Below are 13,649 nucleotides of genomic sequence, written 5' to 3' on the forward strand. Positions count from 1 at the left end.
GAAGCAATTTAAGTCACAAAGTGATTCTCGAACATAAAATTACCTCTAAATGGATAAAAGCTTTCAAGGATTTTGAAACTGGCTCCCTCTGTCCCCCACCCCAGATTTTTAAGAGAACAAGATTATCTAAAAAGAAGCAGTGTACATGTATATTCTTGATGTAAATGGTCTCCATTTATGTATGTTTACATAGCCTAGTCAAACTGAAGAATTAGTGAGTGACCACGTATTAATGCGCTATGGATACAGCGGGGAACTTAGGAGGTCTGCTTAGATAAGGGTAATGCCCCTATTCTATTTATGCTGTTTGTGCTTCATGATGGAAAATTCTTCAGGATAATTGTTAACCATAGTGTGACTTGAAGACTTTGGGTCAGAGGATTCCTGTTCTAGAGTCCTCACATAGAAGTATTCCCTGGGCTAATTGGCTGAACCTCTCTTTCTCTAGACTAAAGAGAAAAGAGGTCAGGTGGCTTCATTTGTGGCTAGCTGAGGAGGAGGGACAGCCTCTTTGCAGCTGAACAAAGGCAGGAACAAACCGAGCTTTTACTAGATTCCTGCCCTCAGCTGCTCCTGGTCCAGAGCTCAGCTCTTCTCCAGTCCTCTGCAGAGGATAGAACTTACTTAGAAAAAGAGAAAGCAACCTGAGATCAAGAGATGGGTCTTCAGTGGAGCAGCTGGGGAAAGAAGAGAGTTACCAACCACCAATGAAGACTTCCTTTTCTGGGCAGGGTGAGGGATTAACCAAATGACAAGGAAGTAGCTGGACTTCACAAAGTGAGGCTGCATAAATTGGTGCAGTCTTTGTGATTTTTTTCCATTTCTTCCTCAAGCTGAGGTGGGGTGAACTGCCGGATCTAAAGTAGTCACCCTCATTGCACCCTTTAGTTCTCTCTTGGTGTTGCCCCTCTGTAATTATCTCTCTTTTTTTTTTTTTTTGAGATTTATTTGTTTATGCATCCAAGAGCTGGGGTGCAGGCCAGAGATGTGGGGGGTGAAAAGATTCACCAGAGAAAGAGTGGGGAGTGGAACAGGCAGATCTACTGAAATACACTGCTGAGGGAACCAGCAGGTGAGACAGGAGAGGTCTGCTGCGCCATGTGGGTCACCTCCTTGGCAGGGGATGGAACTCATGCTGCAGTGGCTGTGGATAACTTCATAATGCTGCGTCTTAACCCCTTGCGCCACCAGGGAAGCCCCTCTATAATTATCTTATTCACCTGTTCATCTTTGGTGCCCCCAACCAGAATATAAGCTGTCTGTCTTATTCATTTGCTGAATGAATATGTAAATGAGTGAGTTAAAAAATCAATGTGCCTTTCCTCTCCAACAGTGAGGTGTGTTACACTAAGCTCTTAAGGTAGTACATGTGACAGCTCTAAGAAAAAAAAAAATATGGAGAATGAACGAAGACTCAGCATTTGGCCAATTGTCTTTCTGGCCAGTTATCATTTGGCAGTGACAAGGCAGCAGGCTTACAAATGCCACAAGCGCACACAGCCCAGATGTGGGCCCAGGTAGTGGCTGAGCACCGAGCTTCCAGGCCATCGTTGAATCTGAAATGGAGAGCACCAATAATCTTGTATTTCTACAAAGACCCAACTGAGAAGCTAAAGCAGCCAATATGAGTATTCTGGATGAATGACTACCTCCTAAGGCTCTCACTCACAGGCTTCATTTTATCATTGTTTGACTCTCCTTCAACCCACAATTCCCTTGGTCCAGTGATGGAGTTGGCAAGCGCCACCTTGGAGGAAACATCTGGAGAGAAAATTTTAATCAGCATGATTTTGTAAAAGGACAAGGATACGTGCCACACTGGCTTGTGTCTCTTGTATTCTTTGGCCCATGCAGCTTGCAGATCATGCTCTTCCCAGGCTGGTGAATGTCAAGCAAGGTCTGGTGAGCTCATCTCAGTTCTTCCTCTCCACTGCCAACTGCTGCAATGATCTGCTTGCTCTAATCATTAGAAATTATTGTAAAACTAAATAATTGCTCGTCCAACTCTGCAGTGTTTTCATCTGATATTCAATACTTCCCCAAGGATAAAAAGGCTGGTTCAGACACATTGCAGTTTACCCGAAATGCTGCAGAAGATTTCAAACTGGGAAAGGCAGCCAGAGTCCAGAGGGGAGAAGGAGTTTGGAGAGAGGGAGCAGCCAACGTGAACAGAGATGAACTGAGTCTTGAGGGGGGCTGCCTTCTCTGAAACCAACATGGCTGTTTGGGCCCTTTATGTATTAGAGGTAATTAAGTGCTTAAAAATGAAATGTCATCCTGTTTTTAGCAGTTTGGTTGCTTTATTTAGCTTTATTTAGCTGCCATCTGATAAAGAGGAGCAGTTGGGAAATACATCTGTTAAAACTTCAATATTCAACAAGAAATGCTACCCTCTATCCCGTCTATCACATAATGTTTACTGGGAATGTCAGTCTAGTTAAACTGACTGCTTGATTGTGACTCATCCTGATTACTCTAGAATCCATGTTCTGTAAACTGACTTGAGTAAATCAATGTCAAACCTTGGGGGGCTCTATGGGTAACACATCCCAGAAATTATTATGTTATAGGTGTGTGTATGTTTAATAATTTGCACTATTTCAAGGACAAGATGAATATAAATGAATTTAAAAGAGTGTAGAAAGTTTTGTTTTTAGAGGTAAAAGGAAAGACATTTTGAAAGTCAGGAGTTTGAAATATAAATGCTGGGAAGGGCTTAAGAGAAAATAATTCTTATTTCATTTTAAAAAATGATATATCTGTGTGTGTTCAGTTTTTTTCACTGTTTAGAGGATTTATACATTTTTGAGAAAGTCTTGGAATAATGAAGTTCTTCTTGAAAACATATGTCATATTTTTCATGTGGTAGCAGAGGAGTTAATAAACCCTGCCTTGATTCCAATAGTGTGTATCTTACTGTTAAGGAAGAAAAATGTATTCAGAAAAATGAAGAGGATCAGGAATGAGTTGAGGAAGAAATTTCAGCTGACAAATTCAGCATTAGACAAACTCAGTATTAAAGGCGGCTCACTCTTCTCCCTATTTACCTCACTCTTGGCACATGCTGGATGAATAAATCCCCCCTAGAAAAAGGTATCCCCTATAATATGTTTACATGAGGAAGTGATCTGAAAGCTTGTTCTCTGGGGGAGTTTAAGGGTACATTTCAGCTCCTAGATGGAATTTCAGCCTGTGCCTCATAATCCCTTTAGAGGAAAGTTGCACTGGCACCTGTTTATGCTGTGGGACTTTCATGGGAACACTTGTGCAGGGGAACCTGGTTCCCCCTCCTTGGCCCCCACAGCAGTGGTTATTTTCAAAATTAAAGGGAATCCCTGCCCAGCCCTCATTGCTGGCGGAAATCAGGACACCTGTTTCTAAACAGTAACAGGTGAGCAAATTCTCAAGGTTTCCATAGGCAGAGGTAACAGCCAGTGTGGCAGCATATCCTACAAGCTGTTCAAATGCTTGCCCCATGAGAAATAATAGCCTGCTTAATCTCATAATCTGCTCTAAGGTCAGCTTTTCTCAAAGCTCCAGCTGTGGCGCTTTGCTTTTAATGAGTCGATGTGACGCTAATTAGCACATGAGTGATGTTGACTCTTCGGTGATTAGCGTCCAGTGTGTTCTTAGCACATCAAAATGGAATTTTCTCCCCTGCCTAAATGTTTCCTGTCAGATAGTACCTAGTTCCTGGACAATACAATCCAGACACTTAGACACTGAGAACAGCAACAGATCCACACACCAAATTGTGTAGAAAGAGATGACAAAGAGGTTCCAAAGAATGAACACGACTTGTGAACGACAGCAGTTCAACGTCTGTTGAGCAAGGGATGCTTGCATTATTACTAATTTCACAGCTGAGTGATGACAATGTGCTTGGGTCCATCTGAAATCATAGGACTTTGTGCTTTGACACATCTGCCATCATTTTCATGAACTTTTAACTAATTACCCAACTGATGCTGAAGCATCAGTGCTGTTTCTCAGAATGGAATTGATCCAATGTGGCTGTAATACTATACTTGAGTTACAATTTAAAAAATGAGTCTAAATGAGGTCAAATCTGCTCTTTTCAGTAAATTAGTGTGAGGTAGATGACTGGGGAATAATGGATGTTTTGGATAGCACGTTCTTTAAATTATAACATAAAGACATTTGAACATATTTCTGGAGAATTTATGAAATTGCTAACATGCTATGTGCTACCCTTGAACAAAAATAGGATAATTATGGGATATTTATAAATTTACATTAGTTTAAAATCACAATTCACATTGAAACAGAGTCAACAGCCCCATTAAAATCACAAAGTGAATACTGTTTCATCATTACTATGAAAACTTGACCTGTTTTCTCCATTTATAACTCAAACCTGTCTTCCTGTAGTTCCAGGTCTCCTTACAAGATGATCACCTTGATTTTACCTTGGGTTTACATGAAGTGCTTAAATCTAGGGGAAAACAATAAATCTACATCAGCTAGGAATCAGAAACTTAGGGCAGAGGATGAATAGATGGAACTTTGTTTTAAAGCAGAAGCAGAGTTTCAAGTTTGGTTTCCAAATACTGATTGGAAAAAAAAAATCCTTGTTTTCTATTATGATTGGATTGGAACTTTCAAAACCCAAAATATTTTTACCCAGATCCTTATCTTTATTCCGTGCTTGGCTTTCAATCTTTATCAGGAATTAGAAGACCATATATTTCATCTCGCAATGCTCATCCTCATTGAATACCTTCATTTAGACCAGAGGTTCACAAACAGTGACCATTTGGTCAAATCTTGCCTGCCACCTGCGTTTTTGTAAATTAAGTTTTATTGAAACACAGTCAAGCTCACTTGTTTATATATTGTCTGTGGCTGCTTTCACACTTTGAGGGTGAAGTTGAGTAGCTGCAACTGAAATCATAGATTCATAGAGTCCAGAATATTTGCTGTCTGGCTCTTCCCCCCCAAATTTTCTGATCGGTAAACTAAACTTTTAAAAACAAAAACCAAATGATTCTCAGTTAGGAAATATTATTTGTTAAAGTCTTCCAAATAACTTTAATATTTTATATTAATTGTCAAGAAAGTATGGCAAAGATGGTGCACCAATTTCTTTCCTATATTTCAAGAGAGTTACAGTGACTAGAATGGACTGTAATTCAGGAAAACAGTGAATAAAACCCATTGTCTCCAACATAATGACTGTCATTAGCCAAACTTCTCACAGAGACCAGGGTATTGTCTGAGGAGAAAGTTGGCAGAGAGGTACAGAGAGTCTTCCTCACTAGAATGTCTTCATAGGTCTAATTTCAGAAGACCATAAAGTGATCTAAAAATCATATTAGCTCTTAGATTCACCACCAGCCACCTCTAGGTACATTTACCTGATTCCCAACAAGATGGTATATCTGAATATATATTCTTGATTATCATTCCCCAAAAAGTGTTCTCTGGAACAGCACTCCAAAGAGATGCCCCTGGAGCCAAGAGCTCCCTGGGAAACCTTACATACTATTTCCCTCTCTTGGATACTAGTAATTCAGATTGTTATTTTGAAAGACCAGAGAAGTGCACCTGAACATAGTTTATAAGGTCATTAATAACTTTAAAAATAATATCCATTAATTTACCATGGAGAGAGGGTTCAAGGAACATAATTTAGGAAATGCTTGCCTCCCCTTCTCCAGCTCCCCCATTCCCTCTCTAACTACAAAAACTGGGGGAAAGCTGGAACAGAAATTATTGTTCCCTTGTTATTTTTTTTTTCATCTTTTCAATAGAAAATTAACTCCTTTAGTACTCTGCAGCTGATTTTACAGCCAAAGCCATAAAATAATAGGCTTCTAGTGAGAAAGGCTTACAGTGAGATCCACTTAGTACAGACAACTCTCCTGATTACAGAATACTCATTTTGGAACTCTTAAAGACTGTGGAATATTCGAAACATTACCAAGAAGCCAGTGATAACAGGCCTGAGATGTTTTGATGCAAATAGTTAGCATACATGTCCTAACCTCAACCCCAGTTAACTGAATGTAATAACATGCCAGGGGTTTCATCAGGTGCAGCCCAGTCATACTTCATTTGGAAGCCCACCGAGTTGGTGAGCTTGCTGCATTGGAAAAGCCAAGTTCTTACTGGTTAATGATGCTGTTGCTTGTTGTCTTTGTCTGTCTTCACTACCTATGTCAGGGCATACTGTTATAGATAGAAACTGGGGAAACTTCTGCTGGTTGAGCCTTGAGTTTTGAATTGCCTTCTTTCTATCACTTGAGTCTACTCTTCCTGGTTGGAAGCTTCTGTATTTCATGCCTTTAATTGGCTGAGCAATGAAAGTAAGCATTCAATAAATGTTAAAAAATATATGAAGGATTGGGTGAGATTTGTATGATAAAATTAAGATGGAAGTAGCATTTTAATACTGTAAATAAAGTTCATGAATAAGTACACATATCTATTAAATCTTTTTTAGACATCTCCTATAATTATGTGCTTTGAAAAAAATTACTAAAATCAAGTTGAATGAAGCCACAATCATACTTCTCCATTTGATAAAGACTTCTGGGAACTCCAAAAGCCTGGCAAAGAATGAGAACCCACTTTAAATAACTGAGAAAACCATGCTTAAGTATCATGACTTTGAAACTTACTAGCATCTATCTTTTAAAAATAGAATCATACTAACCCACCATCTAACCCCCAAACAAGAATAATACCACTTAATCTGTGTGTGTGTGTGTGTGTGTGTGTGTGTGTGAACGAACCAGCACCAGCACCTGGGAGCTTGTTAGCTCGCTTCAGATCTACCGAATCAGAATCTGCTTATTTTTTTTTTTCACCATTGAGGTAACACTGGCTTACAATACTGTATATGATTTAGGGGAATAGGTTTCCACCTATAGGTTCCCAACTCTTTAGCCCACACCCACCGCCAAAGCCCCTATAGTCCCCCACCATAATCTATCAAGCCCTCTCCCTACTCTGTCCCCTTTGACAATTTCCCCCCTCTCGTAGTTTCAATTCTGCAGTCATTTTTCAGGATTTGTGTTGATTTAGTTTTGTCTGTTCCTTGGTTTTATTTCTTTGTCGTCCACTTATGAGTGAAATCATCCACTATTCATCTTTTTAAAGCAAGATCCCCAGATGGTTTATATGTTCAATAACGTTCGAGAAGCACTGTAAAACACAACAGATCTAGAACTATAGGTGTTCAAATTTTGCAATGACTATGTCTGGAATTAAAAATAGCTATATAGAAAATGTTCAAAGAAAAAAGATGGAATCACAAAAATGAGAAAGCCAGCAGTAATCAGAAATGGGCAGGTAAATTTTAGAAAAAACAAATAGAATTGCTGGAGTTGAAAAAATATATTTAAAAAGTATTCAGTGAGGTGTCATAAAACAAATAAGATACAAAAATTGTTGTCGCTTCAGCTGACTCTCATTCATGGTGAGTTTTTTTTTTCCTCTCCAATGTATGATTTTTGACTGTGAGTTCATATTTGATTTATCCTAATCTCAAAAAAAAAAAAAAAAATCTGGGAGCCTGCAATGGGATTTTTTCCTCTGTGAAGCTTTGTTTTTCATTCCTCAGGAGTCAGGAGGTAGGACCCTGGTGCTCCACTCTTGATTTGTAGAGTTCTCTGGCTGCATCCAGGTGGCACAGGATTCCCTTGCTTCCCCTGCCTTCTCATGCATCTCAGCCTAATCTTCTGGCACACTGAAGTTGGCAGCTGCCAGAAGGGAACGCCACCCTCTGTGAGCACTTAATACTTGGATTTCAGCTCCTGGCTTCCTAGATTACTTTGTTCCCCTCTTTTAGAGCTATAACATAAAATGCATTTTTTAAAAATGTATGATCTAGTTGTTTTGTAGAGGGAGGGCTCTCAAAACTAGCTGGCCACCACATTGTGGGAGGCAACTCTACTAAAGCTATTGTTCATTTATTAGATATTAGGTTACAAACATCAATATGATAGAACCAGTCCACAAACCCTTGGAAATGAAGAATGCCATGGCATAGGTGCTGGGGACACGAACTAGGAAAGTCTGACAAGTTACAATAATCATCGTTCTGCCCACACCCAGTTCTAGCTATTATTTTGCAGGAAGGCAAAGGTGGCTATGGCTTTTCAGCTATTTTTGAGTGGATCAAGTATAAACTGATACCTCTCCTGAAAACCAAAGAAAAAACCAAATTGGAAATCTTATTTTTCTGAATAGCTTTGGACTTAATGACAGACCCCCCCTTTGCTTCATGTACACAGTAAATAAAAATTCACACACACACACGCTGTATGATAACTCAAGGGGCCACCATGGTTTTCCATTTTCTCAGGATAAGAACTTTGGGATTTGGAGTTGGCATCACTGTAAGTGTCCACCACAATGGGCATTTGCCATGTTCCTTAAACATCAATCCCTAGTTTTGGACATTTTGGGGTTGGGGGATGTTCTATAGTGGAATTCTGTCCCATTGTATGGTGGGTCCTTCTTGGGAGTGGGAATATGGGAGAGGAGAAGAAGTTTCCTGGACTTCCCTCGACTTACACAGCATCCAGCTTTGTCCCGTTGAAAGCGTGTCCTTGGACTGAAGTAAAGCCATTGTTGTAGAGTTTCCTATAATCAACAGAGAGAGGAGAAGTCAGTGACCTAGGAGAGGTGGTGCTGGCAAGTTCTGAAGGTTGGGCTTCAATATCAGAAATGTGGATGGCAGGTCTCCAGTCCCACAGGAAAACTTTATAAAATGTCTTGTTTGGGACATTTGATATTTTCCGGTTTAAATCCCCAGGCTCCAGACTTAGCTTCTAATGACTTGAAGCTGTTTTGCTGAAGTAGATTCACTTCAAGGAACAGATTTTCCACTATTAAATACTTAAAAATGAGGCCTCCCTGGTGGCGCAAGGGGCTAAGGCACAACTGATGAAGCTATCCACAGCCACTGTAGCACAAATTCGATCCTCAGCCAGGGAGCTGACCCACATGGTGCAGCAGACATCTCCTGATTTCATCTGCTGCTCCCCTCAGCAGTGTATTTCAGTCACTCCACCTGTTCTGTTCCCCACTCTGTCTCTGGTGAATCATCTCTCCCTGTAACACCTCTGGCCTGTACCCTGGTTCTTGTGTGCATAAATAAATAAATCTTTAAAAAAAACCTTTAAAATGTTCCATCTACTCAAAAATAGAGATTTTCGTAATAGTTAACACAATGTCAGCAAAGGAGGAATAACTGCAGTTTCTTATAAAATGAGCACATTTGTTGGAGTGACAGGTTTTATATTTTCCAATTAAAACATCATTTCACATTTGTATTTTAGCCACAGTTTTGCCCTCAGGTTTTGTCAGAGATTAAATGCTTCAAGGTGTGGGCTGAATTAAAGTGATCCTCATGGATGAATCTGAAAAAGTAGATGGATGGTGCCTTTTTGTGGAAATTTTAAAGTTGTATCTTTTTTTTTTTTTTTTTTTTTTTTTATAGAGGCATGCTCTTTTTTCCACCAGTCCTTCACCATAATCTCATACATCGATTCGCAGCGGCTGCGGCAAAGTTGTATCTTAGCAACTAATTAATTCATACAATGATTCTCAGAAGTATTATCACTACCGAATGTACTGAGACATGGAGGTGACCTGCCAAAACCACATTACTGCAGAACTGTTGGGAACAGGACTCCTCACCAGAAACGTAAATCTTCCCACCCACCAAACGCACACACCCTTCCTGAGGGAGAAGAAGCCCCAGCCTGGGGAGTTCTGGGCCACATGGAGATGCCTGGGCTTGGCTGGGGCTACTGGTATGAGATAAGAGAAGGCAGCCGTGACCACACTGAGGCACAGCCAGTGGCAGTTGTAGGGAACTTTCTTTTTTTTTTTTTTAAAAAGATTTATTTTTATTTATTTATACAAGCACTGGGTACAGTCAGAAGTGCGGGAGGGTGAGAGAATTCACCAAAGCCAGAGCGGGGAGCAGAGCAGGCAGAAGGACCGAAGCACACTGCTGAGGGGAGCAGCGGGTGGCAGGAGAGGTCTGCACTCCATGTGGGACCCTCCTCTGGTGGCCGGGGAGCAGCTGGGGATCGAACCGGCGCTGCAGAGGCTGCGGGCAGCTTCGCAACCCAGCGCTCAACCGCTGCGCCACCGGGGAGGCCCGGGAACTTTCAAAAGTACTGTATTCCACTACCTGTGACCCCTGTTATAGGAATAGCACAGTAAGAAGCACACAAGAAACTCCAAATTTAGAGTTAGACTTGGCTCCGGGACCTCATAGCAGGTGCTCCTGAGAATTTCTCAGTCTCCATTATCCCCAGTTTTCTTATCTGTAAAAATGTGATAAGACCTTCATGATAAGGTTGTTGGGAAGCTCAAATCACTCTGTGTTTCCCACAGTGAAGGACACTTTTATGAAATGACCATATTAAAAGGAGTACCCTGAAAAACTGGATTTATCTTGTGTAGTTCTGAAGAACAGAGAAGTAAACGTTATTTCTTTGTCCTTATTTTGTTTTAAGTACTAACACAAGGGTTTAGTTCCAGCTATGAAGGTGGGCTGTGTGTGGGCTCAGTGCCCAGGGGAGCCAGGCACAGAACTGAGAAAGCTCTCATGGATAAGTTTTATCTCAACTAGAGTTCTTTTATGAAGATCTGAGAATTTTACATTGAGTATTTCTATTTTCCCAAACTTTTGGGAAAATCCTTGACATTACAAATGTTTTTTGTTGCAGTCCCACTTCAGAGCTTAAATAAAACTCTTAAGGGTCAAGTAGGCCTTGAAAAATGAAAGTAGTGAAGAAAGAAAAAAAAATGGAGTGCAAACTCTTATGGAAACTCAATCCTCCCAGGAATATAGGTACAAATTGCTGTTGGACACATATTATTTCAAGTTGATAGTTTTTGGGCCTGAGCTTCAAGAAGAAAGGACTTTTTGCAGGAACACAGAACCAGCCATTTGAAAAGCTCATGGTGATCCCAGGCCATCCCCGCTGGCAGACTTGAGGAAATAGGAGGTTCTCTTATTCAAGCGTCTACCAGATACCTCTTGAACCCCTGCCAGGACTGAGTGGGCTGCTGGGAAATGAGGTCCTCAGAAAAAAATGCCAAGAGTTGAAAGTAACATTCTGTAAAGAAAAAAATCAGGAGTTTCTGCACCATGAGTACTAAATAGCACAGTGGCAACCTTTACCAATGAGGAAAATGAACTAGGTTTGGGGCTGAACAGGCTAAGACCAGGTCTTTGTTTTGTCAAGTGAAATGGTGGCCGAGCAGGAATCTTGTCTTTTCAAGAGAGCTCTTGAAACCAGGCTCCCCTGGCATAAGCTGGGTGCAGGATCAGCGTTTCCTGGCACCGAGCAGCGGGGTGTACAGGCTTTTCTGGGGCCTGGCTCAGCCTCAGTCCACCGCCTGCAGTTGCTCCCCTCCCATGGTCCCAGCACGTGCAGGCAGGGAAAGCAGCAGCTGCTGGTGGGTGTTTTACTGCCCACTGCACCCTGTGTGAGGGACCCCAGGGGGCTCCCTGGCAGACCCAGGCAGCGCTGAAGTTGTGGCAATGGCAGAAGTTTCCTGCGTGCCACCTTAGCAGGCTTCCAGTGGACAGTCTCTCCCCTGTGCAGCTGGATCTGAGCACCAGGGCCCCAGGGACTCCAGTGGAATCTTCCTCTTGAGCCGCAGCACCTTGTTTCCCCACCTGCTGTCCCCAGTACGAGTGGCCCTGCTGGGGCTCTGGTGTCCAGGCCCAAAATGGAAGCTTGGAACAGTTTCACTAGGGAATCATTTAATCAGGGTTGCAGGCTGAGGACTGCCAGAGAAACGGAGCTGGGGTGAAAATCAAGGCAAAAACCCCACCAGACATGTTTTTAGGCAGTGGTACTGAAAATGCAGAGGAGGCATCCTTTGGATGTAATCCCAATGCTGTTTTGTAACTAATTCAGCGAGAGGGGAATTCTCTACCAGTTGGGATAACTTATCTAGCAGATCTTCTCTGCTAGAACTTTTTGTGAATCTTCCTGATAAAGCCTCTATTTTGAACATCTGAAGAACAGAATCCATTCACACTCTGGGAGGAGGATAATGTATAGTTTGTGATGACAGAGTTGAAGTGTGAATACAGAGTTTGAACAATCTTTAATGGCCCCTTTATCTAACTCAGTGACCTCAGTAATGTCATTTCAATTTACTTTAAATTCTGTTTCTGTACCATGGGATACTGAAATACAGAATATTGTATCATGAGGCCTGTAGGCCATACCTGGTCCACTGCCTGTTTTTGTAAATGAAATTTTGTTGGGATATAGCCATGCTCTTTTGTTTATGCATTGTGCATGAACAATGGCTGATTTTGCCTCACATCGGCAGATTTGTACAGTTGCCATAAAGGCCTTGAGGTTGGTAAAACCTAACCGGCCCCATACCCACTGAGTGTGCTGACCACTTCTATAAGGGAATACTCTTGTTCCCTAAAGCATCTTGTCACCTGTAGAACACCATTCCATAAGGAAACAAGGCAACACTATTATCTACATGCAACCCTTTATAGATTATAACATAGACTCCAAGGTAGTATGGTTCTCATATGGCCTGAAAATATGACAATGGTCAAAATAAAAATTCAGTTGTTGGGAGGAGTGGCCTTGGCAATACTCACAGTGTCAAGGTTTCATTGCACAGTCCCTGGAAAGCATTTGCAGGGATTGAAGTCATATAAGGGTTGTCTGTAATTTCACTGCAAGAGAGAGACAAAAACACTTGGTGAAAAAAATGCTATCCCCACAAAGCTGGGTTCTTATTGCACAGACACACTTAAATAAGTAACTGGACACAATTCACTTTAATTGTATTTCTTTTTATGTTTCTTTGACCCTTCTGAGACTGTAGGAACATAGAGGTTCAATAAGGTATCTGAGATAGACACGCAATACAAGCTCCAAATGTGCAGTAGTCACAGAAGTTTTGGGCGTGGGTCAAGGCCCCTGACTTAAGCCGCATCTTCAAGGTGAGCAGGTGTATCTCAGAGACTTCTGAATCTGCAATAAACATTTTGTCCATAGTCCTTAGGTTTTCTAAGGGTATGGAGCCTTTAAGGAGGGTTGGGAGAATAGGCTCTATTTCATTCCATGAATATTACTAAAATGTCTTCCATTCACAAAACTCTGCCAGGCAGGAGCTCCTGTGGATCATTTCTAAGCCAGTCTAGTTCCCACACAATGCCATATTTTGAACTGAGCTTTCTGTAGCAAAGAATGTGGTCACTATTTTTCTTACCCCAAACTCAAGAGTTTGGATCCTGTCACTCTACACTCTTTCTGACTCTAGTGCAAACTCAACTTGTAACCCCATATTATGCATATGGTCCTTCACCTCTCTCCATCAGGTAAGATAACTCACCATGCCTTTGGGTTTGGAGAGAGCATGCGGATACAAATGAGAGTTACAGGAAGCAGCGCACTAGTGACTGCCTCTTGGGCTACTGCTTAGACAAAATCATTTAGGTTTTTTATTCTTTCATTTCTTCATTTGTAACATGGAAAAATGGTAACTTATGTGCTTTTTTTTAAAAAAGATTTATTTTATTTTATGCATACAAGAGCTGGGGTACAGGCCAGAGGTGCAGGGTAGGGGGAGGTGAGAGGATTTCCCAGAGACAGAGTGGGGAACAGAACAGG

The 13,649-nt window shown here is 41.4% G+C and overlaps 1 protein-coding gene across 1 annotated transcript in view; it reads right to left on the reverse strand.

Annotated features, from left to right (window-relative positions):
* Positions 1-13,649, reverse strand: part of LOC119238124 (thyrotropin receptor-like) — a 135,776-nt gene that overhangs the window by 30,743 nt on the left and 91,384 nt on the right. Inside the window, 2 exon segments of the mRNA XM_054691878.1 lie at positions 8,545-8,613; positions 12,632-12,709. Coding sequence (XP_054547853.1) covers positions 8,545-8,613; positions 12,632-12,709 — 147 coding nt within the window.

This window comes from Talpa occidentalis, unplaced genomic scaffold (genome assembly GCF_014898055.3).
Source record: "Talpa occidentalis isolate TD23 unplaced genomic scaffold, MPIMG_talOcc4v2.1 talOcc4.11, whole genome shotgun sequence".
Taxonomy (NCBI): domain Eukaryota; kingdom Metazoa; phylum Chordata; class Mammalia; order Eulipotyphla; family Talpidae; genus Talpa; species Talpa occidentalis.